The sequence below is a fragment of the Megachile rotundata genome, chromosome 2 (genome assembly GCF_050947335.1).
Source record: "Megachile rotundata isolate GNS110a chromosome 2, iyMegRotu1, whole genome shotgun sequence".
In the NCBI taxonomy this organism is placed as follows: domain Eukaryota; kingdom Metazoa; phylum Arthropoda; class Insecta; order Hymenoptera; family Megachilidae; genus Megachile; species Megachile rotundata.
In genome coordinates this window covers 16,280,351-16,302,114 of record NC_134984.1, presented here as the reverse complement: position 1 = coordinate 16,302,114, position 21,764 = coordinate 16,280,351, and the positions used below count along the sequence as shown (strand labels likewise).

At 38.8% G+C, this 21,764-nt stretch overlaps 1 protein-coding gene across 2 annotated transcripts in view; it reads right to left on the bottom strand.

Moving 5' to 3' along the window:
• Positions 1-10,711: 10,711 nt before the first annotated feature.
• Positions 10,712-21,764, bottom strand: part of Cph (BCL11 transcription factor chronophage) — a 53,977-nt gene continuing 42,924 nt past the window's right edge. For both annotated transcript variants that reach the window (XM_012288187.2, XM_076538995.1), the window contains exon 3: positions 10,712-17,075. In XM_012288187.2, coding sequence (XP_012143577.1) covers positions 14,923-17,075 — 2,153 coding nt within the window. In that variant the 3' untranslated portion in view covers positions 10,712-14,922. The remainder of the gene's footprint in view (positions 17,076-21,764) is intronic.

The window sequence follows — 21,764 nt, the reverse complement described above, 5'->3', positions numbered from 1 at the left end:
GAAGACGTAAGAAGCAAAGCGGCTCATAAAATTACTGCGTCACAAAATTATAATATACAGTATTTTAACAAGAGGCATAAAAGTCCTCATGAGTATCGTGAGGGTGATTATGTAATGTTGCGCAATTTTGACACTACTGCGGGGGCATCAAAGAAATTGATTCCGCAATTTAAAGGCCCGTACGTTGTTACGAAAAAACTTAGAAACGATAGATATGTTGTGGCAGATATAGACGGTTTTCAAAATACACAGAAAAAATATCAAGGTGTATGGGAACCTAAAAACATGCGACCGTGGATAAATGTAAATACATATGTCAAATAATGTTAGTAATTAGAATTAGATTAATGCATGTGTTTATATAATTTCGTTTAATGTTAAGGTTCTTCTTTTTAGTGTAGCGTAGCCCGAGGACGGTCTATCATCAGGATAGCCGAACTGTAAAAGAATACTGTATTGCGCATTAGATCGTTACATTGTATGTAATGTATGTTGTGCATTGTATATGTTGTGTTATGGCGTGATCGGTGGCGGGCATCGAGGCCAACCGAAATTCCGAGCGACGATCGGCAGTTGTCATCGACGTTGTCGGTGGCAATAACGGTGAGAAAAAAGACATTCGATAAAAACGTGTTACGACGTGCACATCGTGCACATTGCCTTCCGTTACTTTTTCTTTATTAAAATATATATACAATTTATTAACCGTCTATAACGAGTAACGCCTTTTTTATTCATCCTGACAAGACTATTACACACGTAGTAACTGTCCCGCGCTATATCGCCACGCATTGTATTGCCATGCATAGTAATCATCGCGTGCTATATAGCCACGCATTATAACTATTAAACGAATGATCACGCGTTATTCCTACGTGTCATTACCACCCGTTATATTGCCACTTACTGCATGAAAAATGATGTCTAACAAAATTTAAATATTCGTCCAAAAATATAATTAGTACTGCAGTCTCATTAGAGAACTCTTAATAGCCTTAAAGAAACTTCAAAATTTGATGAAAGTTCAGGTAATGACATCTAAAAAATTTCTTTAAATTCTACAATTTCCTGCTTCTTTCAATTGCAAAGATTTCTTACAAAATTCGTCCTCGTTAAGCATGTACAGTTATACATACAGAATATATACACCGTGTAATGCAAGTAAATTACACGTTTTCCCAGTAAATTGCAAGTGGATTCGAAAGGAAAAATTTTTAACGAACATGCAAGTAACGGGGGGATAGGGTACCTCGTTAGGGTTAGATGTGTCCATAAAGAGAGCCGTCGACCAAGCACGTCGAAGCGGTCCTCGATTGGTCAGCAGAAAGGGGTGGCAAGCCCACGCGTGCTATTGGTCAAAGCCACCCTTCTAACAGGCGAATACTGACCCTTCGGGGGTGGATTTCTCTCCCTTGAAAAATATCGGCAATCTTTTGCACCCCTGGTAAACGAGCGGAAAGTAAACGCTCGGCTAAGTTCGTGAAACGTATGCGGATACTTTAGCTGCTCAAAACTGATTCGTTTCGCTTTCCATATTTTTCTTTTTTCCCTTCCTTTAAGTCGGTATAATTTAGTATGAAGACGTTGAATTCGACGCGATTCAATTCTGAGAAATTCAATTTTATAGCATTCAATTTTTCACAGTTCAAATAAACGCGATGCAATTTCATGCGATTCAATTTGGTATAATTCAATTTGACGTGATGGAATTTTATGTGATTCAATTTTACACAATTTAATTTTAGTTTATTCAATTATAGTTGGTTCAATTCAATGTATATGTTATATTGCCACATGTTACATTGTCACACATTATATTGCCATATGTTACATTGTTACACACTATATATCGCCACGCGTTATATTGCCATGTCGCACATTACTACGCGTTACGTCGCTACACCTTATATTACTACTCTTAATATCATCTCACGTTATATTGCCACGCTTTATATTATCACACGTTATATCGCCATGTCTTATATCGCCACCAATTGCATTGTTATGTGTTATAAGACATATGTTATATTGTCATAAGTTTTATTGTTACACGTTACATCATCACATGTTATATTGCCACTCGTTATATCATCACGTCTTATATTGCCACTCGTTATATCACCACGTCTTGTATCGCCACGAGTTGTATTATTATGTGTGATGTCGTCATATGTTACAGTGTCACAAGTTTTATTGTTACACGTTACATCGCCACACCTTATATTGCCACTCGTTATATCACCACGTCTTATATCGCCACTCGTTATATCACCACGTCTTGTATCGCCACGAGTTGTTATTATGTGTGATGTCGTCATATGTTACAGTGTCACAAGTTTTATTGTTACACGTTACATCGCCACACCTTATATTGCCACTCGTTATATCACCACGTCTTATATCGCCACTCGTTATATCACCACGTCTTGTATCGCCACGAGTTGTATTATTATGTGTGATGTCGTCATATGTTACAGTGTCACAAGTTTTATTGTTACACGTTACATCGCCACACCTTATATTGCCACTCGATATATCACCACGTCTTATATCGCCACTAGTTAAATTATTATGTGCTATCTTGTCATATGTTATATTGTTACAAGTCGTATTATTACACATTGCATCACAACACCTTATATTGCCACTCGTCATATCACCATGTCTTATATCACCACGAATTGTATTATGTGTGATGTCCTCATATGTTATATTATCACAAGTTTTATTCTTACACGTTACAACACTACACCTTATATTGCCACTAGTTATATCACCACGTCTTATATTGCCACGAGGCAATATTATTAAGCGTTACATCGTGACACGTTATATCGCCATTATATCATTACGTGTAGTATTATAATTCATTTAATAACCAGGACATAATTATTTTATGAATATCCACTTAATTAGGCGGACGTGGCAAAAGAACGAGGCGTCCGATCAACAGCCAGGTACGACAACACTTTCCCAGTTTCTTTATCGGAAAAACGGGAAGTGGGTGCCGCGAACGACGGAGTATCGGCAATAATGAGATTGAAATTAATTCGACGTGGCTGCTGGTCGACGAGATATTCGACGATAAGATAATTCAACAAATTTGCCCAACTAAGCCTCGGATTTTCGTTTCGCGGCCGCGTTACCGTTCCATGAAATATTACCCTCTTCAGCTTTTTTCCTATCCCCTGCACACCATCGTTCCCTTTTTTCTTCTCAACGAAGATGTTTAACGCTTCATCGCGAAAATGATTCCGGAATCAGAATCACCGAGAGTAACACCGGGTTTCGTCGTCGAGACGAATGAACATCGTTTAATCTTTTACACCGGGGAAACGAGACAGCCTCGTGAACGCAGCCGAACTAATCCAGCGCAATTGTTTTCGTCCATGTTGACTGCTTATCTGGCTTAACAGCCGACTAATTCCACGATCTAACGAACTTGGAGTTTCGTGACTCCTCCACGGTAGTTAACCCCCTCTGGTTCCAGAGTTTTTCAGCCCGCGCCCCCGGGCACCGGGAAATGAACACCGGACATTTAGATACAACGGGAACAACGCTAATCGCTTCACGCTCGCGAGATCATACGTGTCTACCTTAGATAGAGTAACGCTCGCTGCTTAAAGGGAAATAATCGAGCTAAGCGCTAGCTGCGATCTTGGAGAGTAATGTTCACAGATAAATCTTTGGCCGTCTCTGAAATTGTTGGGATCGCGCCGAAATCGGTTAATTCTCGTCTCGTTCTTTTGCATGATCTAATTTTAGCTTTGGTACGTGCGAATTGTCAAAATTATTATAATTTTTTTATTATAGTTAAATAACATTTAATATTATAGTTAGTTCACTTTAACATTTAACATTATAGTTAACATTTAACTAAACATTATAGTTTCCTAAATTTTTTTTAAATTTTAACTAATGCAAATTGTCATTCTTCTAATTCTGACAACTCAAAATTTTTTTAACAAGTTTTTACAAGTTTATACATTTTTATATTTAGGACAATAGCGAAATAAATTGCAGAAAATTGTCTTTTAGAAAAATTTAAAAAAGTAACAAATTGTAACACTGTGAAATAAAAATTGTAGAATCGATCGATAATAAAATTGCGAGAATAGAATCGGAGTTCCGATGGAAATGTCTCTACCGATGCAGGGGTTCTAGGTTCCAGCCCTAAAACCGGATCGCAAGGGCGTAAGTTTTGTGAGGTAGTGTACCACCTATTAGTAGGCAACCGTGTGTTACATCGTCGCCATGAGAGTTCAGGTAGCTCAGGTGCGAGCTGCAAAGAGAAAATCTACTTCACAATTTTAAAGTTACTTTTAGCAACACCATTATAGTATCGACTGAACGATACACTCGAAATTCGGGTAGAACATCCAAGATTATTCCAAGGCGAAAATCGATAGTTTAATTCGAGCACGGATCTGGTTTGGTTAGTTTCGGGATGCATAATGTATAATTAATTAACGGATACATTCATTACAGAATAATTTAGTTTGTTTAACTCGTGATAATTTCAGGTGGTAGATATTTCTTGGTATCTTATCTAATTTAATTTTGGGGACTGTTTAAAATTTTAGTTGATGTGCGATTGTAGGGGAATATTTTAAATTTTAGTTTATTAGGATTAATTGCGAGTAAGTTTTGATATGTGTTAAATTATTTGAGGAATTATTGATCGATTAGGTGAGATTCTTTGTGAAAAGGAAAATAAAATTGCAAGTAATTTTTTAGTCATTTGTAGTTCGTCTTAAAATATTTGTGAGATAGTTTAGAAGATGATTCATAGGAAAATTCATTAGATGATTCATAGAAAAATTCATAAAATAATTCATGACATGAATCATAGAAAAATTCATAAAACAATTCATTAGATGATTCATAGAAAAAATCATAAAATAATTCATGAGATAATTCATAGAAAAATTCATAAGATAATTCATGAAATAATTCATAGAAAAATTCATAGAAAAATTTATAAGATAATTCATGAGGTAATTCATAGGAAAACTCATAAAATAATTCATTAACTGATTTATAGAAAAATTCATAAAACAATTCATTAGATGATTCATAGAAAAAATCATAAAATAATTCATGAGATTATTCATAGAAAAATAAATAAGATAATTCATGAAATAATTCATAGAAAAATTCATAAAATAATTTATGAGATGATTCATAGAAAAATTCATAAAATAATTCATGAGATGATTCATACAAAAATTCATAAAATAATTGATGAGATGATTCATAGAAAAATTCATAAAATAATTCATAAGATGATTCATAGAAAAAATCATAAAATAATTCATGAGATTATTCATAGAAAAATAAATAAGATAATTCATGAAATAATTCATAGAAAAATTCATAAAATAATTTATGAGATGATTCATAGAAAAATTCATAAAATAATTCATGAGATGATTCATACAAAAATTCATAAAATAATTGATGAGATGATTCATAGAAAAATTCATAAAATAATTCATAAGATGATTCATAGAAAAATTCATAAAATAATTCATTAGATGATTCATACAAAAATTCATAAGATACTTCATAAGTTACATCAAATATAAATTCATCTTATAGTTTGTCTTTTAAGATTTTTTAAAGATGGCGGTCATTCTGCAATCCATTCAAAAAAATTCATAAAAGAATTTCTAAATATCTATACAAATATTTAATTTCAATGTCCCAGACATAAAAAGCAATTTAAAAAATTCCTACATCGGAACCTCCCTTTCCACTCCCACATCACATTCCCTAAAAAGTTCAGCCACATCTGCAAGTTTATACTTTTGCCGCCCCGATCAAAAATTCCTCATCAAAAATCCAAAGGCTACACCAGCGCGCGACGCTATCAACACATCAACCCTATAACCCGTGGAAAAGTGTGTCACGATTCTGCAACAAAATGTATACCCACTAACCATGAAGCAAAATCCAGAGCCCGAAAAGGTCGTTTCATGCGAGGATCAAAGAAGACTGTTCCAAAAGGAACGTACAGGTTCAATCTTAAAAATTCGCCAAAACCTGAACCACGAATAGTTAGCGAAACGTTTGAATGACAAAGAGAAAAACCGTAGAGGGTGTTCTTTTTTATCGCGACAACCTCGCGCTTCTACGCTCGCCGGATGCGGACGAAACGACGCCGGAAACGTGGCGGGGGTAGCGTTTGACATATTTTGTCCGGAAAACCGACAGATCAGGGACGAAAGCGGCACACGAGAAAGGGTAGGGTTGGGAGACCGAGTACAGGGCACCTCTGCTTCTGACGTGGAGATTAGTGTCCGCCATTGTGGTGACGTCACCATAGTTAACACGCATTCAAAGCAAACCGTCGGTGAAACTATTGACCCGCGAAACAGCCGGCGTTTTGTGTCCGATTTCGCGATTTTCTTTCGATTCGATGTCGAACGAGGGTCGAATCGACGTTGACAAGATGGCCGGTTGACCGGAAACGAAGAAACGACTCGTCAGTCGTTTACGGCGGTTGGAGGCTGCAACGTGGCAGAAGTCGGTACCGGTTGACAGATGAATGTGCACGGAGAACAATGGGGTCGGCCAAAAATTAACGGCATTGTCTTAACTTCGAATTCGCATGGCGGCGGGTGTTTGCTCGCGCCGAGTCGATTACCACGAAACAGGGAGGCGTGCATTCAGAAGAGAGCTTTCCGGGCTTTCGATTACACGACCCACCACGATGGATTGTCCTCTGTGTTACTGCCGGATTTCGAACTTTATGACGTGTAATTTTCGCTTTGACGTGATGGGGATGTACGGGTTTATGGCTTGTACCCCAAAAATATATGTACTGCTCTAGTTAGATGATTTGGAGTATTTTATTTTTTGGGGGTAACTCTGTTGTATGGTATGATCAATTTAGGTGAAGTTAATTAACATGATTAATTTTATTATTGACTGTGTCAGGACTTTTGCATATTATTCTTAAGGAATTTAATTTTTGATACGTATACACATGTGGATACATTCTTGAAGATCTTTTAACATAAATTAAAATCAGTTTTTTAGTTGAGTCAGATGAACATATGTGAACTTGATATCTTTTAAATACATGTATTTGTAAGCTTGATAAAATGTATATATAAATTAGCATTTTTAAAAAATTCATATGTGAAAAAATCCTTATATGTGAAATATATGCAATGCACCCTTAATGCAAAATAATTGAAATATTATAAGTATTTGTTAAGTACAAAATACATGTAATGTTAGCACTCTTAATGAATGCAATATTAGCACCCTTAGATAATGCAAAATAAATGTAACGTTATCACCCTTAATAAATGAGAAATAAATTTAACATTGACACTTTTAATAAGAGCAAAATAAATGCAATATTGCCACCCTTAATAAATGTAAAATAAATATAATATTGACAGCTATAACAAATGTAAAAATAAATATAATATTAGCACCCTTAATAAGTGCAAAATAAATGCAATATTTCCACCCTTAATAAATGTAAAATAAATATAATGTCGACAATCATGACAAATAAAAAATAAATATAATATTAGTACCCTTAATAAATGCAATATTTGCATCCTTAATAAGTGCAGAATAAATGCAATATTAGCACCCTTAATAATTGAAAAATGAACGCAAATAGCACTCCTAATAAATGCAAAATAAATATAATATTAAAACCCACAATAATAATAAAAAAAATGTCCCCACCCTAAAAATTTTAACAGAATACGTCAGCACCCTTAATAAATATGTCAGCTAAATATATCAGCTCTAAATAAATACAAACTAAATAAGTAAGCACCCTTCCTGAATGCAACCAGAAATACACGACAGCATTTCATTCGAAACCCAAAGGTGATCATTTTTACCTGAGCCGCATCCGTAGTTGCCCAACAGTAACGTAAGATGGCGTAGCGTATTTCTAACGAGGGTTCCACACACATCTTCCAATAAATTTAACGAACGTCCTAGGGAATCGAGCAATGAAAGAAAAGAACCAGAATAATAGCTCGATTATCCAAACGGAGGAAAGGTGAACGATAGTTGTCGGTCTTCGCACACGCGAGATGCGTTGCGAAAGACATTATGCAATAAACGTAATAAGCGTCCAATAGCAATGCCTTGGAACGAGTTAAACAATTTATATAACGAGCTTTCTATAGCCTACAGAGGTGTGTCGAGATCTAACGAGAAATAAACCGTCGATCTCCGCGATAAACGATCGATTGATGTTCAAAAATCAATTATTTGAAGCGGTCGCATTTGTCGTATTGAAATTGGAGGGACAAATTTGTGGGAGAGTAATTGGTTTTTGGTGATAATTGATTCGGTTATTTTGGGATTTTGGGAATTTTGGGAATTTGGGGATTTTGGAAATTTGGGGATTTTGGAAATTTGGAAATTTTGGGAATTTTGGGATTTTGGGAATTTTGGGAATTTTGGGATTTGGGGATTTAGGGATTTACGGATTTACGGATTTGGAAATTTAGGAATTTAGAAATTTGGGAATTTAGTGATTTGGCAATTTAGGGATTTGGAAATTTAGGAATTTGGGAATTTAGAGATTTGGTAATTTAGGGATTTGGCAATTTGAGAATTTGGAAATTTAGGAATTTGGGAATTTAGTGATTTGGCAATTTAGGGATTTGGAAACTTAGGAATTTGGGAATTTAGAGATTTGGTAATTTAGGGATTTGGCAATTTAAGAATTTGGAAATTTTGGAATTTGGGAATTTAGAAATTTGGGAATTTAGTGATTTGGAAATTTAGAAATTTGGGAATTTAGGGATTTGGCAATTTAAGGATTTGGAAATTTAGGAATTTGGAAATTTAAGGATTTGGGAATTTAGTGATTTGGTAATTTAGGGATTTGGTAATTTAGGGATTTGGAAATTTAGGAATTTAGAGATTTGGGACTTTACAAATTTAAGGCCATAGAAATTTGGGGATCTAGTGATTTCTGGACCAAGTAATTTGTGATACAAGTATTTGGGTATTTAGAAATATAGAAATGTTGGTATTTGGTGATCTAGAAATACACGAACGTACTTGGGAATCTAGGAATATAGGAACATATCTATTTGTTAATCTAGGGATTTCTGATCACACTAGTTAATCTATAGATTTGCTATTATAATAATTTAGAGACACAGAAATTTCAAAATCTGAAAATTCACGAATTTAAAAAATTTGAAGTTATCAAAATTGAAAAATGGAAAAATTGAAAAATTAAAAATTCTACAAATTCCATTTCAAAAATTAAGAAATTTGAAAATATAGAAACTTGACAACTTGAAAACCCAAAACCTCGAAAACCTAAAAATTAAAAAATTGCTGAACAAGTATTCTCGAAAGAGGACGATGAAGGGTACTTTCAATAAAGAGTCGATATTATTTAAAAACAATGTGGTTTATTTGAATCGCACAAGACATACACCGTATCTGCTATGTTTAATAATTACGGACATCCCGGTGGTAAAGTTGGCAAAACGCGAACGTCCTAATTTCTCCAGACTTTGCCCCCGGGGACGCCTTGCTCTTTTTTTATTTTTATTCGTATTGCCTTAATGTCGATCTTCGGTTTGTTCTTTTCGTTTCGTTTTCTTAAAATTGCTCGAAACCAGGAGCCAGATCGAAACCCAGCGAGATACTGCCTCTAGAAACCGAGCTTCGGATTATTTTACCCTGGATCAGAAGATTTTGTTTCGCTAAAAATCCAATTTCCCTGCTACCGACACCTCGCTACCTTTCCTTTCGAATCTCGCGTCTTCTCTCACTTCCTGTCGCTTACTATATATTATAGGAAATACTTCGTATTACTTTTTTTCATCTTTTATTTACCTTTATTTTATTTAACTGTCTAGATACTTCAATTCGCTATACTTCCGACACGCTTGTCTCTCTTTTTATTATTTTTTCCTCTGGGATTATCTTCATTTTTTTTTAACGCGGTTTACCCTGTGTAGAAACGTCAGAAATCGAACACGGAAGCGGTCGAACGAAACGACGGGTCGATGCTCGTTTTATCACTTGGATTCGAGAGATGAATTCTAATTTTCGTATGAAATTTTCGCCGTTTCGTTCGACGGCTTCCCGAGTCGATCGCCCGTCGCGAGATTTGCGTGTGTCATCGAGTGTTTTCTATTTTTTTGTTCTTTTTCTTTTTAATATTTTATCCGCTTCGTGAGGCAGGGAACTTGGTCCTGTGTGGGATGAGTTCGAATAAGAAAGACGAGAGATACTTTTGGAACCGAACGTGCCTTCGTTCCGTACAGCTTTCTTCTTTGCTATATTTGCAAGCTCTCTTTCCTTCGGTTTTTGGGGGGACTCGTACGGATAGACTGCGTGGTGCGTTTAGTTGAAGTTGAAATTAAGAGAGAGGGAGGGAAATGATTTAGTGATATCGAGGATTAGTGAGACGAGGATTGGGGAATTTTTGAATTTGAGAATTTGGGAGTGTAGAAATGTGGAAATGTAGGAGTATGACAATTTAGGAAGAAAATGTAGAAGTATGAAACGAGAAAGTAGGAATTTAGGAATGTGGGAATTTGAGAATGTAAAACTTTTAGAATGTGAGAATTTCAGCATGTGTAAATATGGAAATTTGGGAATGTTGAATATGGGAGTATGACAATTTGGGAATGTGTGAATATGGGAGTATGACAATTTGGGAATGTGTAAATATGGGAGTATGACAATTTGGAAGTGTGAAAATTTGGGTATGTGGGAATTTGGGAATGTGGAAATTGGGGAATATGGGAATTGGGGAATGTGGGAACTGGGAAATGTAGGAATTGGGACATGTGGGAATTGGGAAATATGGAAATTTGGGAGCGTAGGAATTAGAGAATGTGGGAATTGGGAAATGTAGGAATTGGGAAATGTGGGGATTGGGGAGGGTGGAATTGGGGAATGTGAAAATTTGGGAATGTGGGAATTGGGGAATTTGGGAATTGGGAAATGTGGAATTGAGGATGTGGGAATTGGGGAATGTGGCAATTTGGAAATGTGGGAATTGGGGAATGTGGAAATTTGGGAGTGTGGAATTGGGGAATGTGAAAATTTGGGAGTTTGGAATTGGGGAATGTGGAATTGGGGAATGTGGAAATTTGGGAGTGTGGAATTGGGGAATGTGAAAATTTGGAAGTATGGAATTGGGGAATGTAAGAATTTGGGAATGTGGAATTGGGAAAGATGGAATTGGGGAATGTGGAATTGGGAAATGTGGAAATTTAGGAATGTGGAATTGGGAAATGTGAAAATTTGTGAAATTGTAATCCTAAAAATTCCAAAATTTCCATACTTTAAAATTTATAAATTCAAAGTTTCAGTTCTCCCATAATAATTTCCCATATTCAGTCTATCTGTACAAATCCATCTACATATTTTATTTCCATAATAATTATTCATGGATTAAACGTTCAAAAAGTTCTCCGGAAGAATGAAAATTCCATCTGTCGATTGTACCATACAGTAAACTCTCCTTATATTACCAAATTAACAAGACTTCTCTTTACCCTTTACTTTCCCAACTATATTACTTTACTTTCCCCATTCATGTAGTACTCCAACCCATTATAATTCAATTACAAGAATTTCGCACCCCTTCATCCCTTTCCATGGCGATATAACAAGAGACTCTTTTTAAACCCTCTACTCATTAGTCACCCATTATACACTTCTCAAACTGTATTTATTTCATAATAATTGAATTATAAGAATTATCTACCCCTTGCCATATACGGCGATATAACGAGAGATCCACGCACCTCAACCCACACCATAATATTCTCAGAATATTAATCTGAAATGTTCATCCACATTAATTTCATATTTATGAAATATGGAATATTTATGAAATATGGAATTCTATTCCGAAAAATTGTCAACCCTCAATGGCGATATAAGAAGAGTAAACCGTCCCGACAAAATGGACGTAAAAGTTGGTCACGATTAAAACGTACGCATGAAAAAAGATTGGATACGATTGTTAGTATGATTTATTTTATTTCTCGTTCGAATGATGACGATATTCGTCTGCCTTATTCTCCGCCCGGTCCACCTCCCTGTAATTCATTTCTGTGTTTCGTTTTCTCTTTTGCTACGGGCAGTGCCATTATTTACAATAATATCGTATAAACGGAGCCTGGCCATGTACGTATTTCGGAATCGATCTAACAAACTTTTCATCATTAACTAGATAACGAGATTTCAGTGTTTTTTTTTTTCTTTATCTAGAGCCGTACACGTCTAACACCGAGACAACTATCTTGATATGAGTTTTTCATTTCTCTCCTCTCTCGCGGATACATTCTTTCTCTTCATTGTCACTCGCACCGGGAAAAAATCTTTAAACTCTCGTTTATTTGCCGCACGCACACGCACACACGCACACGGTTTTAACGAAAAAGAGTCGAGGGACACAGACACACATCTCGCTCGAGTTACTCGTTAAATCTTATTGCCTAGATCATCATCAAAAATTTTTTTTTTGTTTAGGAACAGTCCCCTTCGAAAAACGTTTACAACGAGGCGTTTAGGAAAACGAAGCAAGGAGAAGAATAATAGAGTAAAGAAACGGAAATTATGTACGATTTTTTTTAATATTTAATGGAACGCAAAAAAATAAGGAAATGTTTCGACAATGGTCGCTCGCGAATACAAAATATACCTCAGTCTCTTCGGCTTTCTAAAACGGAAAGGAAAATAATAATAATATTAAATCGATCAACCATCATGGCGCCTCGTTGATGGACGCGACGAGTTTCGCGGGATCGATGGATCCTTCGTCTCGATCCTGCGAAATCCGATCGCGATCCTCGGCGACGACAATAAATACATATAACCAACGAACAAACTCGCTATAATAGCGTCGGGACGCTATCGTGCCCGCTCGCGCGATGAACGACGTCACAGGGCCGGCGAAATACTTGGACGAAATTATTGGAAGGCAACGAAATTAAATTTTTATATTTTTGAATAAATGAATTATGCCGCGTGAGACTTCTGTAAGAGAGAAAAATTTACAAATTCCATAATTCGATAATTTAGAAAATTCACAATATAAAAATTTAAAAAGTTGTATCGCAAAATTTAAAAACTCAAAGAATTACAAAAATTGAAAAATTTGAAAAATCTGACAGATTTGAAGAATCTAAAATATAATTTTTCTTACTCTCCCTCGCAGAAGTTCAATAAAAACTAAACGAGAAAATGGCGGCAACTTCGTCCAATCACAATAAGTCGACTCTGCGTGTCGCGATTTTCTCGCCGTTCGAAATTCGCTTTTGACACCGTTTCCGTGGTGGTTGTTCAAAACGTCTCCATCGAAAACGAGTTCAAAAGCCTCGAACAAATCGAGGAACACTCGATGCGCGCGAGCGCGCAACGATACAGCGATCGCCGATAAACCTAAACAACTTTGGCATTTTCTTAACCGTTTAAAACATCTTCTCGATTAATAATTTAATAATAGCGGGATAAAATAATGAAGACGGCGTTTGCAGTCGCTGCAATCGCTCGGATAATAGTGACAATGAATAATAGTAATAATAATAGCAATAATAATAATAAAGTCAATAATAATGACAATAAAGACAATAATAATAATAAGCAATAATAGAAATGGTAATAGATAATAGGTAATAAAGAGAATAATAAATGTATTATTATACAATTTTTTTTATATAGGATCGAGCTAGAGCTTAGAATCTATAACGCAGAGCCGTTGTCGGCCATTCGCTGTACACATCAACGTACATCGAGTACTATTATCGATACGTAACGACGGGGGGGAGTTGAGGGTTGATTTCGAGTATCGATACTCGCGTATGTACACACAGGATATCGACGAAGTCGCTGGTTATTCTTTCCCTCCGCGAAACAAAAATGTAACGTTTTTTTTTTCTTCTATCCTTCCGGCGTCTTTTTTTTAAACAAAAAAGACGCCATCATCGATCGACGCAATGCGGCATCTCGGGATAACGTACAAAAAGGATTCTGCCTTCGTTTCCTGTTTTCTCCTCTCGTTATTAAATTACGTACAGAGTGGTTGCAGCTGTTTCATATCATATAACGTAATGTACATATATATACACACGCGCACATACACCTTTCATACACACACATATATACATATATTACGTTATACAGTATGCACGTATATAATACATCTATAGTTATTAAATAAATAATCTTCAGATGCGATAATAAAGTCACTATGTTCATTATCCTGTATATATAATATATATATGCATGTATATATATTATATACTATATTTATATTCTGTATAATTCTCTTCTGTATTTATATTTATATTTATATTTATATTCATATTTATATCTTTATATATATATATATTTATATATTTATACTCTTTATTTATGTATACATATATGTATATTCAGTATTTATAGCGTCTTTATTTATAACTATTTATAAGGATTAATAGTTTAAATAGCTGTGCTGAGACTCGCAAAGTGGTAACCATTCGTTTCGAGCAGCACCCTGCTCGTCATCTTCCTCCATCTTGGCCGAACCTTCCGGTTCGTTGATCGATAGGACCCTCGTGGTTTTCATCCAATTTCTCGAGGTCCGTTTCGTCGTTGCTCGTGTTCCTGCTGCTGGGACCGTTTCCAGGTCTCTCGGTCGACTGTCTGCACCGACCTACCACCTCTCCTGGTCGCGAGAGGACGACCGTGGACGTTTCAGGGAGATCCTCCAGAGTACGCGTGCCTCGGACGACGGCATCGTCCTCCAACGGTACGTTTAAGATCGTTCCTGGTCAATTTAGGATTCGCCTTTCGCTTAACTCTGCCTCTGTTTCTCTCCCGAAGAAGATCCCCTCTTCAGTAGACTGGGTAGGGTGGCCTGTGTGGCCACAGTGGCGGGATCGGCGGTAGGCTTCCGTTCCAAGATCAAGTGTCCTTGGTACTCAACGAAGAGTCCTCGTCCTGGCTACCAGGGTACGGCATGCCCAACTTGGGGCCCTGCTGCACTACCACGACACATTTCCTCATGTGCTTCTCTAATGTGCTGGGCACCGAGAACGGCATCTCGCAGAAACGACACTTGTACGTGTCCTTGCCGTGTCGACCGTGCGTCTTCATGTGCCTCGTCAGCTTCGAACTCTGGGCACACGCGTACGAGCACAACTCGCACTTGTACGGTTTTTCACCCGTATGCGACCGCCTGTGTACTGTCAGATTCGAACAGTTCTTGAACACTTTACCGCAGTACTCGCACGTGTCGTTCCTGCCGCTGCGCTCCTTCTTTAGCAGCGGGCTGGGCAGACCCTGAAGAGCGAGACTGGAGGTGGTGGCCTTCGACGCCTTACGGAATTCGTTGTTCTCGAGATAATGGGGATTCGGTAGCCACAGACCGCCAAAGTCCGGCCCCGAAGACCTTGGAAAACCCTGGCCGGAGAATATGTTGGGCGTGGTCGAGGAGTTGAAGTTCGTAGGTGACAGGGCGCTGTCCTTCTCCTTGTTGTTGTTCAAAGAGTTGGTCAAGTTGGACGGTGGCTCGGTCTTGATGAAACCTCCTCGATGGTTCTCCTGCAACGCCTGTCTGTAAGCTTCAGAGTACTGAGCGATGTTGCTCAACCCGAACTTCTCCATCAGGTCACCGACCAGGCTGGCAGGCTTCTGCTCCACGCGACCGCCGCTCTCCTCTCCGCTTTGACCTTGAGTGGTGCTGAGATCCTCCGGGGTGTTCTCCTCGGTGTCCTCCCGGTCGGCCTTCTGTTCGTTCTCGTCCGCTTCATCAAGGTCCATGTTCTCGTCGCAGCTGGAGCCATCGTCGGGCACGGTCTCCACGCTCCCTTGAGGACTGGCCGCGTTCAGATTCTCCTGATGCTCTTTCCTCATGTGTTTCCTGAGCTCCGCGTAACTCGCCACCTCCATTTCACAGATCTCACACCTGGTGGGCGTCGTCTGGCCGTCCTGCGTGTTGTCCTGCTGGTACTGTCTCTCCTTGTCCCGGTGACTCCTTCGGTGCACGATCAGGTTCGACTGGAAGCGAAACTTCTTATCGCACACCTCGCACGAGTAGATGGTCTCCGACGCGGAGTCGGCGATGATAGGCGTGGACGCCACCGGCGGACTCGTCTTCTCGCTGTCCGTCGAGTTGTTGTTGTTGTGGTGACCGACCGGGCTCTGGTTGTAGCAGGGCGGCGAATTCTCCTTCTGGTGATTGTTGTGCGTCAAGATCGTAGGGTTGTTCGAGGCTGGGCTAGGTGGTTGCACGGGTTGAGCATGGTTCTGGACCGGCGGTTGTTGCTGTTGCGACTGCTGCTGCTGCTGGACGGTACTCGCCACGGGCACGGCCGGTACCGGGGCAGGTGGGTTCGAATTCGTCGTGGAGTTCCCGCTACTTGGAGGAGCCGCGCCTAAGGACGGATTAGCGAGGCTCCTTAGGCGCGCCGAGTAAAAATCCAGGTTGGCCTCGAGTGGTGGAGGATGCGCCTGACTGGCGAGTGCGCGGCCGTGCGACAATTCGGCCAGGTTCGCCAGGTTACGGGCATTGTTCAGGGAATCCAACGAGCTACGAACAAGCGGATCCCCGAGATTCAGACCGTCCATGCCTCGAAGAGGATCGCCCAGGTTCTGGATGTTCCTGGTCGCGGTCTGCAGCTCCTGCAGCCCTCTGTACCCGGCCAGCGGATTCAGGGCTAGGAAGTCCGGCCTGAACATCGGCGGGAAACTTCGTTCCAGGTGCTGAGGTAGCCTTAGAAAACTGTGCAGCGGATCACCGACCAACGAAGCGGACGATTGGAGTTGCTGTCGTCCCCCGCTGCTGCCGCTCGACGTCGTCCCACCGGACGAGTTGGCAGCCGACGAACTTCCGGTTGACTTACTGCTCAGATTCAAGTGGTTCGGAGGACTTAGGTGGTGAGCGTGCGTCGGCGTCGGCGTCGGAGGACTCGGCGCCGGTGTGTTCGACGAGGAGTTCGTCGACGACGACGGGGAGGTGTACAGTCTCGCGCCGTGGACGCTCTGCACGTGCTGCAGCAGCTCCCATGCCGAGGATAACCTTCTGGAACACTGCGAACACTGTAGCCATCTTGGTTCTGTAACAGATAAATATTCTTGCGATTAGATTGCTGTTTAGGGTTTTAACTTGTATAAGATATATAATATGTCATGTGTTGGATGTCATATGTGATTATTTTGTGATGTCTGGATCCTTGTAGGATTTCCAGGTTATAGAGTTCTCAGGTATGAGTAGTTGGTACTCTACCTGAGTAGAGTCTACTCTAAGACTGTCTACTTTAAGAGTAGATAGGTCTAAAAATTGTTAGGCTTTAAGGTAGCCACATCAAATGTTATTAGACTTTGAAGTATCTAGTCTGAAGTATCGAGTCTACAGTTACATATGGGTCTGATATCGATCTACATTTTCTATAAGTCCTCGATCCCACAATTTTCAAGTCTTGTGATTTCTGGGGAATGGTTCCGTATTTATAAACTTCGAGCACAGGGGTGAATTCGCACGACACCCCAGAACAACACGGTTCTAGACGATTACGCGGGCGATAAGTTGCCACAGCCTGTGGACGTTCCACATGATCTTTCGCCGGATGATATATGGCGACGCAATAAAAAGATTTCTCGTCAAAGCCCCGAGGGACGACGTTGCGGGGTCGCACGTATTCGCGTGCCGCCCTGCCGTCAATTTTCGATGGCCGCCTTAATTTCGCGGAATCGGGATAGAAATCGGCTCCGTCGATTGAATTCGGAATTCAAACGGCGCGGCTGTGTCAAATTGCGGGGGCTTAAAATATAATATCCCCTAGACTAGACGGGATGGAAGAAGGTGGAGGCGATGGGGTGGATCGTTTGCCGCCGCAGCCCGGCTGAAACTGACCCTTAACGACTTCTCGACCCTCGCGATGTTGCTGCGGGAACGACGGGTTTTGAATTTCAATGTTTTTAATCCGGAATATCAGATTTTCGGCCATTTTTCACGCTCCGCGGAGCTGGGGTGTCCGTGGGACTTTTTTCTCTTTTATTAATTCAAACACCCTCTCGGTCACATTGCAATGGTCTCAGCATGTGCTTCTTGCGGAACACCCTTAGGTCTTGAAAACTTCGTGAACACAAGATGTCTTTGGGAAGCATATTGTGGATGCGACGATTAAGGACGTTTGTGAAATTTAGGGGTTCCCTAATTTATTTTGAGGAGTTGCGAGCTATGGTTTTACAGAATTACTACTTTTGGTGTAGTCTATAAATGTACAAAGTTTGAGTCAAATTGACAGTTCCAACCTTGTGATGTCCTCTTGTTAATATAAAATGCTTCCTAAGCTAAGGTATATTCTAAGATATATTTCCAACTGGACGTTCTTATTTAAATTGATGAAAAATAGACACGAAACAATTTAGAACATCTCTGATCCAAAGTGAGCTGTCGATGAACCACAATTTGTTATATTACATCAATTATATCAACAACTTCACCAATATTTTGAGGGTATTTTACGTAACAAGCCACCCAGAATGTCTGTTTTATTTAACCCATGTACCAATCACGTTGCTAAAATTGTCCTATTCTCTATTTAAAACCATAATCACATTTCCGATATGTGGAGACATTTGGTTAAGCGATGCGATATAATAAACGTTCCACGTCTGCAACGAAATGAGAGACCGCGACGAGTCTGAACATTCGGGAGTATCTTTCTTTTTGACTGTCGCGTTTATGGCAACCATGTTTGCGGTTTAGAAAGGAAAGAGTGTGTGTGATTTGTAGCTGAGAGATTGTGTCTTGTGGTCTGCTTGAGAGCCGCTTTGATCGTGGGCGATTTGTTCTTTAGCCGGTTTGATTGAGTTGTTAATTTTCTTTGAGATTAAAAGTTTCCCATATTGCTTTCGAAAGTTGCAAATGAGTTATTAGAACGTGGTCTCTCAATTTCTAGGTTTAATTTATCAATTAATGTCACGTACAAAATCAACGCAAATCAACGCTCGTATATCAAAGTTCATTTATGCAATATAGTATGATGTATTTGAAAGTTGGCTATTGAGACTGTTTACATTGTTCCTAAATGACGAGTCAACGTCTTGAATACAAAGTATGCGCAGTAGTTAACCGTTCGTAATAACCGTGCGCAGTTGAGCAATTATATTTTATTTGACAATATTTATCGTCTGAACTTTACTGCGCATGTTTATTGCTTTCCATTATCGACTGCGCATATGTTTAACGTTCAAGGTCACAGTCAAAACACTGGTGACTTCAGTAAATCTAACGTCAGAATACTGTCCCTACTGAACCACATCAAAATTACAAATTAGGATATTTGTTATCATTTTTTTTTTGTCAAAAACTATCTTATACATTTAATATTTAAAAATACATGATATGTTTATAAAAGTTCAAGAGTTGTATAAAGAAGTGAAGGTAATCTTTCGAAGAAAACGTCGAAAGATTTCATAGTTTTAAATAAAACGGCAAATCGAGCAACATTTCCCTGATTGAAAGAAGAAACTCGAAAGTATTGTTGAAAAGAAAAACTTTCCAGTCAGGATCGAGCATCAGGTGGCGGGGTAAGAGATTAAAAGGTTCGAGATCGTCTCTCCCATATTATGCCGTTTCAGAATGATTTAGCAACGAGAAGAAAAGTCAAACGGAGACAAAAGGCCATGGAAAAATAAAGCGGTCCTAATTAAACGGCTGTTCGAGATAAGGGGAGATCTTTGTCACGAAGAAAGTCTGGCAGAGAGTTTTAAAGCCGAACCTTCGCTAAATAAGTCTTCGCATTTTACGAAACTTCGACGCACCTCTACGTTGGATTGCACGAAATTATTATGGTGAACGCGGTGTTTCGATCGATTTGAGAATTTTGGGAATTTTGGGAATTTTGGGATTTGGGAATTTTGGGATTTGAGAATTGTGGGATTTGGGAAATTTGGGAGTTGGGACATTTGGAGTTTGGGAAATTTGGGATTTGGGACATTTGGAGTTTGGGAAATTTGGGAGTTGGGACATTTGGAGTTTGGGAAATTTGGGATTTGGGACATTTGGAGTTTGGGAAATCTGGAGTTTTGGAAATTTGGGATTTGGGAAATTTGGGATTTGGGAAATTTGGGATTTGGGAAATTTGGGATTTGGGAAATTTGGGATTTGGGAAATTTGGGATTTGGGAAATTTAGGATTTGGGAATTTTGGAATTTTGGAATTTGGGAAATTTGGGAGTTGGGAAATTTGGGATTTGGGAAATTTAGGATTTGGGAAATTTGGGATTTGGGAAATTAGGGATTTGGGAAATTAAGGATTTGGGAAATTAAGGATTTGGGAAATTTGGGATTTGGGAAATTTGGGAGTTGGGAAATTTGGGATTTGGGAAACTTGGGATTTGGGAAATTTGGGATTTGGGAAATTTGGGATTTGGGAAATTTGGGATTTGGGAAATTTAGGATTTGGGAAATTTGGGAGTTGGGACATTTAGGATTTGGGAATTTTGGAATTTGGGAAATATGGGATCTGGGAAATTTGGTATTTGAGAAATTTGGGAGTTGGGACATTTGATTTAATTTGTGCAGATTTAGAATATAGAGATCGGGTAATACAGAAATGTTACTACATAGAAATTTACAAATATAGAATTTACTAATCTAGAATTTTAATTTCATAACATTTACAACACAATACCATGATAAACCTTCATTCAAACAAAATAATACATCACTAAAACTTGCTATTGACAACAACCAACGTCTCTCCCTTAAAATTCATTTAAATTTCGCGGTACTTACGCCGAAAAATGGCGGCCGTCAATCGATATCGTTATTTCCTCATTCGCGGTTCCCTAACGAGCCCTATTTCTATATACCAATCAGAAGCAAAGTTTTCAGCGAATGTTATTATTCTCTGAATTCCCGGAAAAAAGTTGATCAACGATCATTAGATTTCGAAGTATCGATAACTGTAAGGAACGAGGTTATCCGCGAGGGATCACGGAATTTCCCTCTTTCATTCCGCGAGCGTTTGTTAGCATAAACGCAAGCGTAATCGTGGTGAAAGGTCAGCGAGGCGGAGAAGAAAAATCTGTCGCCCACCGGCAGCCTCGTTATTCTACTTAGCACCTTGTTACACACGGCGATATGTGTTCCATTGTGTTATTGTCGCGTGGTATCCTATCGCTTATGAGCTTGACGTACCTCCGCTTCGTTTCTAATTTAATTTAGGATTCATTGTTTACGTGTCCTATTGTCGCTGGCATCCACGTGAACGTGATTCGTTTATTGGACATCGCTGATATTCATGTACCACGCAGCTTGCATCACCGTCTTTGCTTTTAGACACTTTTTGGAACCTCGTTCACCAAAGAGATTTTCCTCTAATCGATATTTTTTCTGATTTTATTATTAGCTTTATTGTATCACTGTTAAATCGGTTAGAATTTTTTAATGATTAGGTTACTCCTTCAGGAATTATTATGGAGCTCCAAATTCATTAAAAGCAGAAATATAGTTAATTTTATCTGTGTAAAGGCAATTTTTTTACTGTGAATTTCTTACTACAATTTCATTACAAGATTCTTTTCATTAACACAAAATTTTCCACTAATAATTCAAAAGTCGAAAAACCCTTAATTTGAGAATTAAAAGAAAATTAAAAGAGGGGTTGAAAGAAGGCATAAAAAAGAACGAACACAAGCAGGAACAAAAGAACCGTAATTTACAGCGTGTCGAAATTAGAAAATGGGAAAAAAGGGGCGAGTCACGCAAACGAGGGGTCAAACCGTGAAGATTCG